This window comes from Sardina pilchardus, chromosome 13 (genome assembly GCF_963854185.1).
Source record: "Sardina pilchardus chromosome 13, fSarPil1.1, whole genome shotgun sequence".
Lineage (NCBI taxonomy): Eukaryota > Metazoa > Chordata > Actinopteri > Clupeiformes > Clupeidae > Sardina > Sardina pilchardus.
The window spans coordinates 25,480,245-25,497,209 of record NC_085006.1 but is presented as its reverse complement, the minus strand read 5'-3'; the positions used below and the strand labels follow the sequence as shown (position 1 = coordinate 25,497,209).

The window sequence follows — 16,965 nt, the reverse complement described above, 5'->3', positions numbered from 1 at the left end:
CCCCAAAACAGCACCTCACTCGGGGTGATCCCGCTGTGATCCCGAAGTGGACCCCAACTGGACCGTATCTTTTCTAAATCTGTTTATCTAATCAATATTTGACATTTGACATCAACCACCAGGAAAAATGATCAGCTTGTGACTTATCTGCTGTCCTTGCCAGGTCAACCTACAATCGGAATGAAAGGAGTAATCACCAGTGACTATTAGTGGCTATAGATAATACACACCCATGATCCGCAAACCAGTGATATTCACCTGTAATGCAGCATAATGCACTTATAACACTGCATGCAACAGAAAATGAAGGGTTACACCTCTTTACTTGAAGGTATCTGCATAAGAGTGATACGACACAGTCATGAACTCGTCATAAACAAGTCGTAAAAGTTTATGACATAACGCTTCTGTCATTAAGTGTCTTTCGGTTTTTGTCACGACAAGTTATAGGATTAGGGTTATAGGCTTCATGTGTCATCATGACAGTGTCTCGTGTTCACAGACGTAGATACCTTCAAAGTGAAGTCCTGCCAAACCAAGCAAAGCAATACAAAGCCAAACAAACCAAAACAAACAAACACCAAAACAGAAGCCCAGACCCCATCCACCCCTTGATCCTCAACCCCAACTACAGTTGAGCGTTTCCTGTGTTATGCAAGCTGCTGCTGTGGAGTGGTAACTGTTTTACTGGCGTTCCTTCCTGCCAGACGCCCGTGTCGAGCTCCTGTCTACTGACTGTGGGTAGAGGTCCGTGCCAGACCATGAATCCATCGCTATAGCGACAAATGGCTGCGGTCAGCATATAAAGAAACCGTTGAGTAACTGTGAAATACCTGTGGAGTAACCGTAAAATAACTGTTGAATTATCGAGGAATAACTGAAGCAACAAAGCGATTAACTGCAGAATACCATTAGAGTGGAGGGAGAGTATAACTATTTGTTTGTTTACCATTGTGCATTTCCCATGGATGAGAATCCATTTCCCCTCTGACAGTCAACACACCTGACACTCTTTCATCCTCTGTCCCTGAAAAACAAACTTTCCTTTCAAGCGCTCGCTCTCTCACTCTCTCGCTCTCTCTCTCTCTCTCTCTCTCTCTCTCTCTCGCTCTCTATCTCACACCTCTACCTGGAGCCTCAGTTGTCAAAGCAATCCTTTAGATTTTCCTCCAGTTGTCTGCCAGTGCATCAGACTCTCTTTTGTGTCCTCCACTTTGTCTGTTGCCTTGGACTATTGTCTGTTGCCTTGGACTATTGTCTGGCTTGGAGAGGTGTAGCATCAGCCAATGGCTGTACCTTTAAATGTGAGGCCAGTCTCTTTTTTAAAACTCAGGCAGTTTGTCCATAACCATGACTCAGGAGGGACTAAATTTTAGTCACTAAAAGCTTCTGGTTTTCTGGGACTCATTGTTGAGTGTCCAGCCGAGCTCTCTCTCTCTCTCTCTCTCTCTCTCTCTCTCTCTCTCTCTCTCTCTCTCTCTCTCTCTCTCTCTCTCTCTCTCTGTCTCTGTCTCTCTCCAGAGGATCAATTAAAAGTCTTTCAAAATGAGCGCACGCTGGAGCTCTCGGCCCCACTGTGTCTCATGGCGTGCCAGGGTGCTTTCAAGTCAACTTGAGCTCTCTCCTCTGTGTCATTCCGCACAGCTGTGCTTCAAGTCGCCTCATTGTTAGTGCTGGCCATTGTGGAGGAAGCGGCGTTGTGCTGAGACAAAAGGCCTGGTCCACTCCAAGCCCGGCGCTGCTGAGGCCTGGTGGAGGTGCGGAACTTGCAGCGTTTGGTCTCTCTTCTGCTTTCTTTACCCCCCGTGTCCACTTTGGCATTTGGACGCGAGCTTCATATCCTTAATGAGTGACCCCCATCCAACACCCCCTTACACACACACACACACACACACACACACACACACACACACACACACACACACACACACACACACACACACACACATGAACTCCTTACACATACATACACACACACACACACACCAACTACACACACACACTCAAATTACTCTCACAACCAAAACTGCCCCCTCAACCACCCTAATTTCTCCCCATGTAACCCCCCCACCACCCCCTTCATTAGAATGCCCCATGCCTAGGAATCTGCCGTCGAGGCCTGCTGGTATGCCTATATGCATTCGGTGAGGTTCAGCGCTAATCTGGAATGAGGCCACGATCAGCATAATCTCCATTGTTGATGAAGGCAGGAATCATGGCTCACACAGAAGCCCTCTGACCATCCAGGGACACTGGGAGGCCATTGTCTGCAGTAATTGCTTCTTTTTTTCATGGCGGACCCCATTGCTGTGTCTTTTCCTTTCGCTTGGAGAGGTTTTGAGTGAAAGGGAGAGCACCTCTGTCTTCTGTCCTTTTTTTTCCCTTCAGCTTTTGACATGGTGTGTCCCACTTCCATATATGCAGACACACAGAAACAAACACACACACACACACACACACACACACACAGTGTAAGTAAGCTACTCCACTGAAATGCTCCACATATCCACAAATAAAACTCTGAAACGCAGGCTTTAGAGCACAGCAGAGCTTGCTTTCTAAGGCCCCAGATCAAGAACATTGTCTCCATGTCCAACTGGGTTTCTGCAGTGAGCAGAAATGATCATCTAAGGTAAGCTAGCAAGAGAGAGACTCATGAGAGACTCATGTTATTCACTACTCTGACCTCCTGTTGCACTGTTCTCAATCTCTGATGCACAGGAGAAAAGAGACACTGTACAGCAGAAGTGGACTTGTGCACACACACAGACATGGGCAGTATTTCAATTATATGTATTTTAAATACGTATTTAATTACTTTAGTGTATTTTGTAATTTGTATTTTGCAGGATTGGAAAAAATCTAATGTACTTTGTAACAAAATACTTTGAGGGGTTGTATTTAGAATATTTAAAATACTTAAATACTTAACAAAAATCTCATCATTTCCCCCCTCAAATTAGCCAAAAATTCATCACACAGTTAAATATAGCCTCTTAGTATAACAATGACAATATGCTATGCTTATCATTGTCTGGGAGCAAAAGGTCAGAATCTTTAGGACATTAACCCCATGACATGAGGATTTATGTAAGGTATCAACCAAGGTGTCCTGATCTGCAGAAATAATGGAGGAGACTGAGGCAAAAACCTCCCCAATGCGAAACAGTCTCGAGTTTTCACCTCCCAGTTAATTAATTCTGTATATTGAGACACCACAGGATGTTACTTTATTTGTCCCCCGTGTTGCCAGTCATGTATGAAGGCAAAAGGCATGCAAGGCCAACCTGTTCAATCTGTTGTACTACTTTCATTGAAAACGGAAAATGATGGTGGGGAGTTTGCTTCGTCAGAGTTGATTCCACTGTTGCAAAGCCTGCTTGTTGTCAGTTCAATCATCGTTTATATTGATAAAGGATGCTGATTAAAAATTTTTACTAGATCTACTTCACGGGTAGCCTGGCTCCGCCTTCCTACGTACTTTCGTTCAGTTTTCATTTCACTCCACTACGTAGTCTGGGTCTGTGGTATATTCACAGGTTTTCTCAAGACAAAAATGTGCAGGTCCAATCAGCGAACAGAGGGAGTAGCTGAGAACGATGACGTTGAGGTCGCTAGTTTGAGCATGTCACCTCACGACCAAACGTTTATCGATTGGTTATGGCAGATCTGAGAGGCTCTGGGTAGAGTATCCGCATTCAAGGAAATTCATGCTTGGCAATGGAAAGTGTCCAGACTCTCTGTACATTATGAATGTACGAGAGTATGGTAGGACCAGGCTATATACTTCAGCCCAAAGTAAAGAATTTAGGCCTCTGTCCGCCAATAAAAAACTAGTATTTCATTTTAAAAGTTGGTATACCATGATTATTGTGGGGGTATTTTTGTATTTTCTAATTACTAATTACTTGTATTTTAATTAAATACATTTTTCACATCCGTATTTTGTATTTTATTTTGTTACATTTTCTACGCCAGTATTTGTATTTTGTAACAAAATAGTTTTTGATGTATTTGTGCCCACCTCTGCACACACACACACACACACACACACAGAGAAACACACACTCATACACACACACACACACACTCTAGCTACTGCTTGAAAGACTGCCTTAGGTTTGTGTTGTTCTATGATGCATTGGTGAGGAAATACAAACAAAACTCTGGCACAGGCAAAAGAGAACTCACAGGGCATGTCCATCACTGAACACTGAACTGGACAGCAGAAGTAGACTTGTGCGCACACACACACACACACACACACATACACACATACACACAGGCTCTCTGGTACAAGCAGGAGAGAACTCACAGAGCATGGTCCATCACTGAAACAATATTTGTTTATTCACTTTGACCTATTCTCTCTCCCCCCTCCATTTCTCTATCTCTTTCTCTCTCTCTCTCTCTCTCTCTCTCTCTCTCTCTCTCTCTCTCTCTCTCTCTCCCCTCCATCTCTCTCTCTCTCTTTCTCTCTCTCTCTCCCTGTCTATCGCTCTTTCTCTATTTTTTTTCTCAGCGCCATTCAAATGATTGTCTAGCAGTTAGCAGTTTATCTTCTCCATCACCAACTCCGGGGTTTCAGTTACTTGTCTTGCAGGCTGCGAGAAAGCTAGTGTTGTTGCAAGACAACAAAGGCGCTAGCGCCTCGCTCTCACCGCCGTAACGACGTGGCGAGAGGTGTTGACTTTCCTGTTCGAGATAAGGTGTCATTGTGGTGGCAGAGACAAGCAGAGGAGTCGACCTCTCTGGGCCTCTCTATGTGTGCGCCGGGCAAATATTGACACTGCATCCTTTTACATGTGACTTCACATAATGAGACTTCATTTACAGTCTGTGTACAGTCTGTGTGCCCATCGTGGAGAAGTACACACACACAAAAAAAAGAACAGATAGATAGATAGATAGATACTTTATTGATCCCCAAGGGGAAATTCAGGGTCCCAGCAGCTTAAGACACCACACACAACATACAATATAATGTAAACAGGAAAATAAAAAGCAAATCAACCAATCAACATGACTAAAGGAGCAGTAAAATACTATAGAACAGATGTAACTAAAGGGATGGAGCGAAGGAGCAGGAGCTGCAGAGGAGAGACGACAAGAAGAAGAGGAAGACAAAAAGGAGAAGTAGAGGTTCCGCACGTTTTTAAATATGTTTTTACTGTCTTTTAAATTACATGACATCCACCACCTGCTTGGCCCTCATTACTGTAGGAGGCAAATGAGCTGGACTGTAGCCAGAGGAAGACATGTGTAAACATGGCAGTTTCATTACAACATGGCCAGATAGACAGCCACCAGGGCCCTCTTTAGGGAGACTGAATACAAGCCCTGAAAACATAATAATAATAATAATAATAATAACAACTTAGACTTCTATTGCACCTTTCTATGTGCCCAAGGTTGCTTTACACATTGGGAAAACGGAACAGGTAAGTTAAGCTCTACAAACTGAACTTTTTACTTTTTTTTATTTATTTATTTTTTTACTGTGGGGAACTGAACTTTAAACAGACTACAAATAGCCTCTGTTGCCCTCTATATGGGAAACATATGCACCTGGACAGCTTAGTTTGTCCACACACACACACACACACACACACACACGCACGCACGCACACACACACACACACACACACTGGCCTCGTTCTGTTCAGCAGCCTCGGCCGGAGGGCCATCTAAATGCAGGCCTGGTGCAGTAACACGGTGGAGGAGATGGCAGCCTGCCTTATGCGAGCTGACAGCCGGTCAAAATTATTTCATTTGAAAACTCCAGGAGTGGTGAGACGCAGAGAGTGTGCTCATGGTGGATAAGCCTGGCCAGCATCAACCAAATAACTGCATTTTCTGATATCCCTGTAAACAGACCGACAAAGGGCCATATCAGTGCAACTGAAATGTGCCTGTAGCCTACTAGCCTACCAAAACACCACCATGTCACTCGGCGTGTGGGGGAGGGACGGTTGGCTGAAAAGCATGTTTTCAAAACAACGCAGAAGTGTCAATATCAAGGTGGAGATGATGTGTGTATTGTTGATAGTATGTTAACTTCATTTCCATAGTGTTCCACTCGTTTGTTTGCAAATAGGCCTACGCACTGACACTTGATTTCAAGTTCTCAAGCCCGCTGAGCCTCAGAAAAGTTGAGGTCGTAATTGTTCTCCAAAGCCTGCCCTGCAGTGTATAAGTCGGTAATAACTGGGCTAGCATGACTTTTAACTGGAGAAAGCCAAATAGCCTATGCTTCAGTGGGCTCAATTGACATGACCAAAAAGTTTCAAGTGGTCTCCCACTCAAACTCCACTACTACGGGGGTTTAACTTCGAGAGGAAGACACGCCTAGTTTCCGATGTGGGTGGGGTTGGGTGTCTCCAACTATTTAACAAGTTTCGAGCAGATGGTTGCCAAACTACGGGAGTGCTCAACGGAGGCGTCTGTCGCCGATAACACTGTGTTGCATCAGATTCTGATAGCCTACCAGTTTCCAGAATGCCATCCGATTTCCTCACTCCGTTTTTGGAGCTGGACGATGAGTTCTGCAAGGTGAGTTTTTTGTTTTTTCAAACATAGAGGCAAACATTTCCTCCTGCCGTTCCTCTAAAGTGAAAGTCTTACAAACTTGTTTATGACTTGTTTACTTGTGTTATGCTCACTTATGTTGAACTCCTTTCAAAACTTTGGAACTCTGTAGACACATATCTAAACTGTTCTTCTGAAGTAAGAAAATACCTGTTATCTAGCCTATGTTTTGTTTTGTGTTAGCTATGAACGTCTTGTTTCACTGAAAACCTAGTTTTTCTTAACTTTACTTTAGTCTACTGAGTATGGAAAGGTGACCGATGTTGTTTTCTTTCTGACATATTTAGTTAGTTAATGACCGTTCTGTCCGCTTTCTCCACACAATTCCTATTATGTCTGAAATTGGGCTCTGGAATGTGACTCTATTCCCCTTGTGTATTGCAGAATTTCCGCAGTCTGGACATGACAGATGGCGTACCACCCACCACACAGAGGCAGCGCGCCGTCGGCTTCCAGCGCAGACATTCCCTTTGCCCGGTTACCCTGCCAAACTCCAAGTTCAACAGTGGCAGTTTCGATACCAGCAGCGAGTCTCCTCTCTGGGCTCTCAGCACAGTCAGCCAGCAATGGAACCAGCAGCAGCAGTTGCCCCGCTCCACTATCAACCAGATTCCCTTTCGGGTGGATCGATCAGTCAGCATGATTGAAGGCCACGTTAGCAGCCTGGGGAGCACCGAGCAACCACCGCCACAGACCACCTCCACTGTCCTCATGCCCCCGCCAGGCCTGAGTATAAGCACCAGTTCGCTGTCCTCCCCAAAGTCCCTGACGCCAACTCCTCCCATCTCGACTCGTTACAAGACCGAGTTGTGCCGCACATACGAAGAGAATGGCACTTGCAAGTATGGGGCCAAATGTCAGTTCGCCCACGGCATGGATGAGCTGCGTGGTCTCAACAGGCATCCAAAGTACAAGACGGAGCCATGTCGCACCTTTCACACCATCGGCTTCTGCCCCTACGGCGCACGCTGTCACTTTATTCACAACGCCGACGAGCAGCTGGATCATGGCACGGCGCCAAACGCCCGGCAGAAGATAAGAGAGCGACCGCAGCTCATGCGTCAGAGCGTCAGCTTCGCCGGTTTCTCCTCGCAGCCGCTCACCGGCTTCCAAGCCGTCCACGAGCCCATGACATTCTCGAGGGCCTCTTCCGTGTCCCCACCCCCCTCGACCGGTAGCCCTGATCTGCTCTCGCCGTTCTTCCCCGAGCCCCGGTCACTGAAACAAAGTTATCCTCTCTCCGCCGACGTGGACGGCGACCACCACATCATCGCGAACCCCCGCGTGTTCAGACTCGCGGATTCCAAAGTAAGCTCCGGTTTTGCGCCCAAGGCGGTGGCGCAGAACGGCCACCGCAACGCGTTCACATTTACCGGCCTGCCTGCGCTCCAGCGCAGCACGTCTGCCGACTCTCTCTCCGACCAGGAGGGCTACACAAGCTCCAGCAGCCTCAGTGGTTGTGAGTCCCCAAGTTTTGAGGGCAGACGACTCCCCATCTTTAGCCGCATGTCTGTTTCAGACGACTAAAACTTTTTAAATGTGTGCATATTGCATTCTCATCCCAGCAGGAGTTCTGCTTAGTGTTCGTAAAAGTTACTGTCAAACTCGTTGATACATATATCGTGTATATCAAAACATTGGCAATGTATACTGTTGTATACCCTTTTGAGCTACCGTGGTTAGGCTACTGCACAAAACAAAACAAACAGACAAAAAAAAAAAACGTTTTTCTTCTTACTTTCTAGAGATCCTGTTTCAGGGTTGATGTTGAATTTACCCTCTGTATGCTTCATGAGGACTAACCCTTAGCACACATGTTTGAGTCACTTACTCACAGTTTCACGTTAGTAAGTGGTTCGATTTTCCCTGTCTGTATAACCAAAGCTGCAACCTAGTTTATATTGTTTGTAGGTGGGGGAAAATACTGTAAACAACGTAGCCTTTAGTTGAGGCACCTAATGAACAGTATTATCGTGTAGTCTAACAGTAGGGCTTTCTAAGATTTATTTATTGCTGTTTTGTATGATATTCACATTTTTTATAACTTGGGTCTGCTTCAAAAATATGTAATGCTCTATTGTGGTCCACATAGTTTGCTGTTGTTTTGAGCAGTTCTTTAGCTTTAAGTGAACACAACAACACAGGCGTCCTTGAATGTTTGATGTCTAAGGATCAGTTTTCTTGTAGTCCAGATGATCACAACTTGTTCATCTTGCAAGTCCTACAGTACAATCAACAAAGGCTCACGGAAGTGTTCATCACCCGAAACAAGAGAGAAAGAACATGCCAAGTCATATGGCAGTTGACGCTCATTTCAGACAGGATGCTCATTTAAGACAGGATGCTCATTTCAAAATGTTTTTTAAGGTGTATCCCAGCTGATGTTTCTATTCTAAATGTAAGCCTCCATTCTCAGCTGAGAAGAACAAACGTGTGTGAGTGTGTGTTCTTGTTTGTTTTTCTTTCTTTTTGATTTCTTTTAAACATGGCAGATTGACAATGTATAAACACGTGCCACAATGCCATCTTGTATATCTTAAGAATCTTGCACTCTATGTTCAGAGGTGTGTCATGTTTTGCAAGAGAAGAATCAGTTACTCTGGAGTCTCCCTCTGTTGGGCAGCCATTCTTGTCTGGTGTTCTGATAAAGCTGTTGCCATGGGCTTGCAAAAAAGATCAACATCCATTGTGCCCTAACTGTGAGAAAACATGCTTTCGCATTTGTTAACTTAAAAAAAAAACTTATTTATTTTGGTTTGTTTTGATTTTCTTCAAAGTGTCGAAAAGTATATATTGTGTCATTTTTTTTATATTGTTTTCTATATAATTTAAGTGTAATGTTTACATTCCATGGGATAGTTGTCCCAGTTTTTATTCTAATATATTGTTGTTTTGTTCAAAAGTCAAAAATAAACTTTTCAGAGGAAAAATTGATTGAACTCTTCACTTTGTTTCAGTTGGAAGTTTCAGAATCTTGAAGAATGCATGATATGGTTTACTTTCTATTGACATTTTTTACACATTTCACCATTCTTAACTGGCAATTTTTCAAAGACAAGCAGCACCCATCCTCAGTTCCTTTCCTTAGTCTGCGGTTTATCTTGGATGGCCTCTCTCTTCCCCTCTGAGACAACAGAACAGAAGTGAGGCCTTTTGTTGTGTGTGCTTGTGTGTGTGTGTGCCTGTGTGTGCCTCTGTGTGTGTGTGTGTGTGTGTGTGTGTGTGTGTGTGTGTGTGTGTGTGTGTGTGTGTGTGTGCATGTTTTCTTTGGCTTTGTTCCGACATTCTGTGCCTAGCAGACTTAGAATGTCCTACTGTTGAATAATTTCAGACAATAGCGTTGGTCCTGACACAGAAGGTGGTGGTGGGTTGTGATGTGTGTGTGTGGGGGGGGTGCGCTGCGTAAGAAGGGGAACCACGGGGAGGGGTAGATGGAGGAATGAAGGAGAAGGAGATGGAAGGGGGGGGGGGGGGGCGGCTTTAGGCCGTAAATGAAATGCAGGGCACAGCTTGTGTGGTGAGCACAGGGCACTTCTTTTGTGAAGCAACTCTTTTCTTAACAACATCTGTATGCTAATGGGGTGGGAGAGGAGGGAGGGGGGGCGTGATTTGCAAGTCCATTGAAGGGCAGTACGTCTTCAGCAGATTTTTTAAGGACACCCGCAGGGGGATGGGTGGTTCTCTCTCTCTCTCTCTCTCTCTCTCTCTCTCTCTCTCTCTCTCTCTCTCTCTCTCTCTCTCTCTCTTCCTCCCTCCCTCACTCCTTCCTGGAGGAATGAACAACAGTAGCTACAACGCCCCAACTGCCTTCCACTAAGGGTAGATCAGGACGAGAAGATGGAAGTTCCTCCTTAGTCTTCTAAATTAATAAAAAAAATCAATCAGGACACCAACAAACACACGGACGATGAATGAACACACCATTAATAAAACATTACAGCACTCTCTTGCTCACTGTTGTTCGGCGCACCGCGCTTGTTTCACTGTTCCCCTTCATCCACTGAGAGAGGCAAGGCAATAATTCAGAGGACATGGCTTCCTGCTTCTTCCATGCTACATCTGACGAGTGCACCCAGCCAAAGGTTGGCTAGTACACAAGCCACTTGTCTTTGCCTCCGCTCCGCGGCGCCGGCGCTCCAGGGAGGATGGGACTCCTTCAGTCGCTGCCTGTGTAATGCGTCTGGGTGCCTCGCGGCACAGAGCACAGCGCCCCCCGGGGAGGACTTTGAGCTTTTGTGCTTGTGTGTGCGCGGCGCGCGGAGGCCTGAGCCACTTCCTGGTGGGGGCTGACACCTAGAGGAGGAGGCTTCCCCTGATGCCGCACCACTACAGGGTGTTCACCAGCAGAGGGTGGCCACAGGGCCTGCTGGCTGCAACCTCCCAACAGGCCTAAAGGGGGGGGGGGGGGGGGGGGGGGGAATATCACTGTACTGTAAAATAGTAAAACCAAAGAAGGGAAAACAATCTGAGGATCTTTTTTTGTTAAAGCGGTTGCATGTATTCAGCCAGAGAGATTGTATGTGGAAAGTGTGATTGAGATCATTAAGACATTACAGATGGTTAGACCAGTGGTCTCAAAGTGGTCTACATCGGGGCTGGGGGACGGGGGGGACGGGGGGGCGGGGGGTTAGGGCTCACAGCAGCTCTATTTGAAGATGAGTAATAAGTAGCCCTGGATGATCTCATGTCAAAACAATGAGCCAATATTGTCACCTCTCTGGCCATAGCAGTTCAGACATGATGTGAGGTATTGAGATTTCATAGATCCAGATGTATGTCCACCAGAACCCACCATGAAATCCTGTCATTACCTCCGCCAAGGAGGTCATGTTTTCATCTGGGTTTGTTTGTAAGTTTGTCTGTTTGTCAGCAAGATAACTCAAAAAGTAATGGGTGGATTTCAATACATTTTCAGGGAAGGCCTCAAATGACCCAAATAGCCTGCTACACCATAATTGATTTCACCCATTACTGTAATACAGGCGCATTCTTGATGTACCAAGACTGGCCACAAGAGGGAGAAAGTGTCCTAAAGATTGAGCACAACTTGTTATTGTGCTGTTATCGCATTGAAATTACATTACAATTACATTACAAACAAACCTATTCATTTCCATATAAAGATATTGCTAAATTGAAATATTGTCTTGAATTGAGATTGAGATGTGCTGTACATAATGTCATATTCAAAAAGGGGAGACCTCCAACTCCTCCAAACTTCCTTGTTAAAACGTTTTGACAATCAATTACTTAAAAACTATCAAAACTTTGGAACATGCATACACAATGAGAACTTCATGGAGCAATTTCTATCCCCGATCCAGTTTGGACCGCTTAGTTTTCGTGAAGTTTACTGTGAAGTTCCACAGTTTCTGCCACCTGTGATAGACCAATCTTTGACAGATGCAAATTCCGCGTAAACTTGTAGACAGCTCCGATAACGTTGGATTCTCCATAAGCTATTGTTAACCGGATGTAATTATATGTCCTGTTGATGTTCAAAATGGCGGCGTGAAAGAGGCGAATAAGGCAGAGACAACACCACAACAGACGCAGAGGGAAACAAGGCCTCAATCATATCAGTAGTCGAGTGGCCTAATGCTCATCTTCAAACTTACAATGACAGTGCAGACTTGGAGCCGTAAGAGATGTTGGAAACGTCATTCAAGGACAAAAACCGGATAGGCTCCATGGAGACCTCTTGCCAAAAACAAACAAAAACATGTCTAGAAAGATTTAGGGTCTGGCTATGAGTAATGAAAATGGCCCAACTCGAGGGGCGGCACCAAACATGCATTTGAAGATATCGCTGCAAGCAATTGGATAATACTACAACCAATGTTTACTGACTGATGCTAGACTCTTGTGAGAACTCCAGGGAGGATTTCCAGGGTAGGCTTTTGTTATTACCTCCCCTAAATGCAATGCTCTCCTAAATAATCCTAGGGTAACATGTTCCTTTTCAACATAACATGTCATGTTATTAGGTCTACAATTTGTAGATGTTACTACATGTCTTTAATGATTTTGATAACAATGTTATTACATGAAGGCCCTCAGATGATGAAAGCACATGAAAGAGTTGTTAAAGCAACACTTTAGCAATTTTCCTCTGTCGAACGAACGCTATTTGTTTATCCAGCAAATAACAATGTCAACCGAAAAGTATGTTGCATGATTTTTTGAACGTATGATGTATTGCGATATCGACGCAAGTCAAATGTGTAGTTTCTTATGTCTCATTTCATCAGACTGCAGGTACGCTACCGGATCTGGTAAAGTTAAATAGTGCGGTTATAGCTGATAGAGGGCCACCATGTGAATGCAAAAGTGACGTTCACCCTGTTACGAGTTGATGAAATGCTGAAATGATTTTGGAAACATTATTTTAAGGCACGAAAAACTCTTTTGTGCTGCTTTAAAGCACCTATCTAATCAAACTACTTTCCTATGGTGCCATCTGAGTGATTTTATTATTAGTATTTTCCATTATTTACACGGCTACATCCTTGGATTACGATCATATAAACTGACCTTTACCCAACTTTCCAGATCTGCTTAAGTGCCTTGTAATGACTGCTGGCACTCATTTTATTGGCTTGCACCGTGAAACTGTCTCAATAGCGCCACCCTTAGGCAGAAACAACAACAGCAACAACACAGGCACATCTCTTCATCCTGTTTAGTCTAAAGCCAGGACCCCTGCACATTAAAAAACACTAAATGGGCACCCAGTCCATTGAAATGTACTGGGCAATATGGTGTGGTAATGAAGCTTTAATGTCTATCGAGATGGTGATGTGTGTGAGAGCAGTAATGAGTGGATGGCAATTAGTGTGTGAGGACATACGGAAACACACACACACACACACACACACACACACACACACACACACAAACTCCTCTCCGTAGGGACACGAGGTGTCTTGTTTTTCCTGTCTAGTGTTTTTTCCATCATGTCTGCTCCTCGTGTCTTCCTGTTTGCTTTGTTTACTTCCTGTGTCCTGTTCCATGTGCTCCTTTGCTTACCCTCGTGTTCTGATATTCTTGTCTCCGCCCCTCGCCTTTCTCCAATCATTAGTATTAATCCCTAAAGTTCACCTGTACCTGTTTACTGTCTCAGTGTCTTTACCTGCGTTTTGCTACCCCTGTGTATTTAAACCCTCTGACTCCCCTCAGTCCTTGTTGGGCATCAGTCATATTGTCACATTATTCACATGGTTTGTTCAAGTTCTCTTTATTCTAATTTTGCCTTGCCTTGCCTTGCCTTGCCTTGCCTTGCCTCGACCTGCCTTGAACTGCCCTGCATTTGGGTCCAACACTCAGTAAACTGTGACACATGCACCATGTCACCATAAGCTTCACCAAGACCATACACTGAGGAGTCAAGTTAGCTGCGGCCAGAAAAGTACACTTAATAGATCTCTGTTCAACTGAAGACAAGGTTTTACCTCTGTAGGGTCAAGACAGCTGTACGCCGTGAAGGAAGTCACCCAGCCACAATCAAGATATGGAGAAGTAAACAGAGAGCATTCACACTTCCTTTAATTAAACTGTTTGCAACAGTGAACAACCTCAAACGCAATGTCTATTTCCCCATTTCAGTATCATTCGGAACATCTTCCCATATCAGTATTCCTAGTCCTACCTCAGTATTATGTATGTTCTGTTAAGTGTTCATGACTTAGAATTCATGTCTGGGGCTTACAAACAATTCCTTGTTGAGAAATGTGTACAACATCTGTTATGTTACTATGTGCTTTATATAAGTAAATATACTGTGCTATAAAAATACAATGAATTGATGCAAGGATTGATAGATGGATGGATGGATGGATGGATTGATTGATTGATTGATTGGTTGATTGATTGATTGATTGATTGATTGATTGATTGATTGATTGATTGATTGATTGGTTACTCACTTTCATACATTGCATTGACAAATTTTGAATCTCAAAAGTTTCAATCTTGAAACTTTTCAATCCTCTGATCCCTGCTACAGAAAGTACATTATTGTTTAGGAGAAAAACAATCTCCCCATCCCCACCTGTCCAACACCCGAAGTGGACGCCTAAAACGCTGGACTGCAACACTGATAAGCCAAAGTCACCTAGAGTGGCCCTGAATGATGTAGAGCCTGAAGCGATATCTGTGTGCTATCTAAGTATGACTGTGTGCATCTATCCATGCTGTAATGTAGCTAGACAGCATTTCTTCTGAAGCAATAAAAGCAACATTCAAAAGAACAACTCTAAACAACATGAACAACTGTTTCCAAAAGAGAATAGAGTTTGTAGATGTGGGAGAGATGAGAAATAAGAACTCCCCAGTACTTTTTAGAACTGATGAAAGGACTGAGTCATCTCGGTCTGTTTTTATCAGCATCTGAGACGCAAAAATAAATCTACAGTTATTTCTCGGGGCTCTGCGATTCCTCAGAAGTGACAGAGGAATATGTAAAGCTTTTCTTTAAGTAAACAGTGTGACTAGCCTAGCATTACATGGCACTAGTCCAACTGATTAGACAGCTACTGTCAGTGAACCCAAGAGAAAAGTAAAGGGAGGCCAGGGCCTTCAGGAGTAGGCGGTCAGTGACTGTGTTTATTAAGGAGAGCGAGAAAGAGAGAGAGATTGTTTGTGTGTGTGTGTGTGTGTGTGTGTGTGTGTGTGTGTGTGTGTGTGTGTGTGTGTGTGTGTGTGTGTGTGTGTGTGTGTGTGTGTGTGCGCAGTGTGAAAATTGGTAAACCTAGCTGTGTGAAAACCTAGATAGATATTGTTTTTAGATATAAAGAAGAAGTAGTAGAAGAAGAAGAAACACAGTAGTAAAAATAAAAAAAAAAACTGTTGTGTTTTTGGAAAACTAATTAGAGGGAAAAAAGACGACGCAAAACTTCAGTATATATTCCCTCAAGTATTTAGCTGTCCTTTTCTCACACTTCTAATGACCCCATGCACAGATCTATCATAAACTTAGCATGTACTTCTCTTTCGCTATCCTTCCGTTAGCGCTTAACTCTTTCTGTTACACTTGGACTCGCACTTGAACTTCTGAACTGTCTTCCTGGTACACGTAAAAATAATCATAAATTTCAATATGGCTCCATAAAGAACCATGACTTTGTGTTGCATCAAGTGAAAGGTACATCACATTAAAAATGGTTCTTCATAAAGACTATTTACTGTATCTGTTTGCCTTTTCCTTACTGTAAATGGTTCTTCCTAAATGGAACTATTTCCTTAAGGGTTATTTGAAGCACTACAAAAGGTTATTCTATGACATTGCTCCTCTGAATAACCCAGTTTGGCACCATTTGAGTGTAGTAACTACTTATGGTTTTATATTAACTGTTACCTAAAGATTTATCTGCAATATACTGTAGCTTTGATGTTAATCCTCATTTTGTCAAGTCACTTGGAGTAAGATTGTCTGAGATGAGTAAATACAACACAGGGTTCTTTTATGCACCCTAAACCAGTCAGGGAAATGCACATAAAACAGTTAAAAAAGAAAAAAACAAGCCAAAGGAAACACCTGGATGTAACAAAATGTTTCAGGCTAATTACACTTCCAGTATGAACACACGCATGCATACACACACACACACACACACACAAACACGCACACGCACACGCACACGCTCACGCTCACGCACACACACACACACACACACACACACACACACACACACACACACACACACACACACACGCTCACGCACAAACACATGCGGATGCAAGTGCATACCCTCCAAAGAGGTGTATCTCCTTCCTCTTCTATTCCTCCCGGAGGCCTAAATAACTCTTCGGCACGCAGCCATCACTTTCAATTAGCGGTAGCAGCAGAATGCTCTGCCTTGCCCTGTGCTGGCATGGCACCCTCCTGTTTGGAAAAACATATTGTTGTCTGACCACGGGGCCTGCGCTTGGACAAAAGCAAAGTATCCCTCCAGGACCATCACATGAATGGTGTGCTTTCCTTTCCCCCAAGTCAGTCCAAAACAAGTCCGAATACCTGCATACCTGCAATACCACAGTCACTACTATTGCGATGTCTCCATCAATCAGACCAACATAAATGAAAAACAACATGAAGGCCACAGACTCCATTTCTCAGAAATTAGGAGAACAACACTGATTCACCCCTTGTTGTTGCATGTATTTGGTTTTGTGTTGTTTCGTATGTGCTGTATGGCGATTTATTGAGATGAGTCATGTTGTGAATGTGAGCACATCACTAAAATGGCGATTGCATGGTGCAGTGGAAGTGTGCAGTGAGTGTGCGTAATGTGCAGTGATATAAAGACACCTGCATCTGGAGGGTCTAGTCACAGTCAATCAGTATGTCAGGCTACAATTCCACCATGAAGACAAGAA

The 16,965-nt window shown here is 43.9% G+C and overlaps 1 protein-coding gene across 1 annotated transcript; it reads left to right on the top strand.

Annotated features, from left to right (window-relative positions):
• The first annotated feature begins 6,401 nt into the window (after window positions 1-6,401).
• sb:cb81 (mRNA decay activator protein ZFP36L1-like) lies at window positions 6,402-9,517 on the top strand. Its single transcript, XM_062552788.1, has 2 exons — window positions 6,402-6,552; window positions 6,973-9,517. The coding sequence occupies exons 1-2, from the start codon at window positions 6,499-6,501 to the stop codon at window positions 8,113-8,115; spliced, it is 1,197 nt and encodes a 398-aa protein (XP_062408772.1). The 5' UTR covers window positions 6,402-6,498; the 3' UTR covers window positions 8,116-9,517.
• The last annotated feature ends 7,448 nt before the right edge of the window (window positions 9,518-16,965 follow it).

Excerpts from the sequence above, each read along its gene's own strand:
- sb:cb81 (XM_062552788.1), top strand. The coding sequence starts at position 6,499 with ATGCCATCCGATTTCCTCACTCCGTTTTTGGAGCTGGACGATGAGTTC. Across the intron at positions 6,553-6,972 it reads TGGACGATGAGTTCTGCAAG|AATTTCCGCAGTCTGGACAT; the intron begins GTGAGTTTTTTG and ends TGTGTATTGCAG.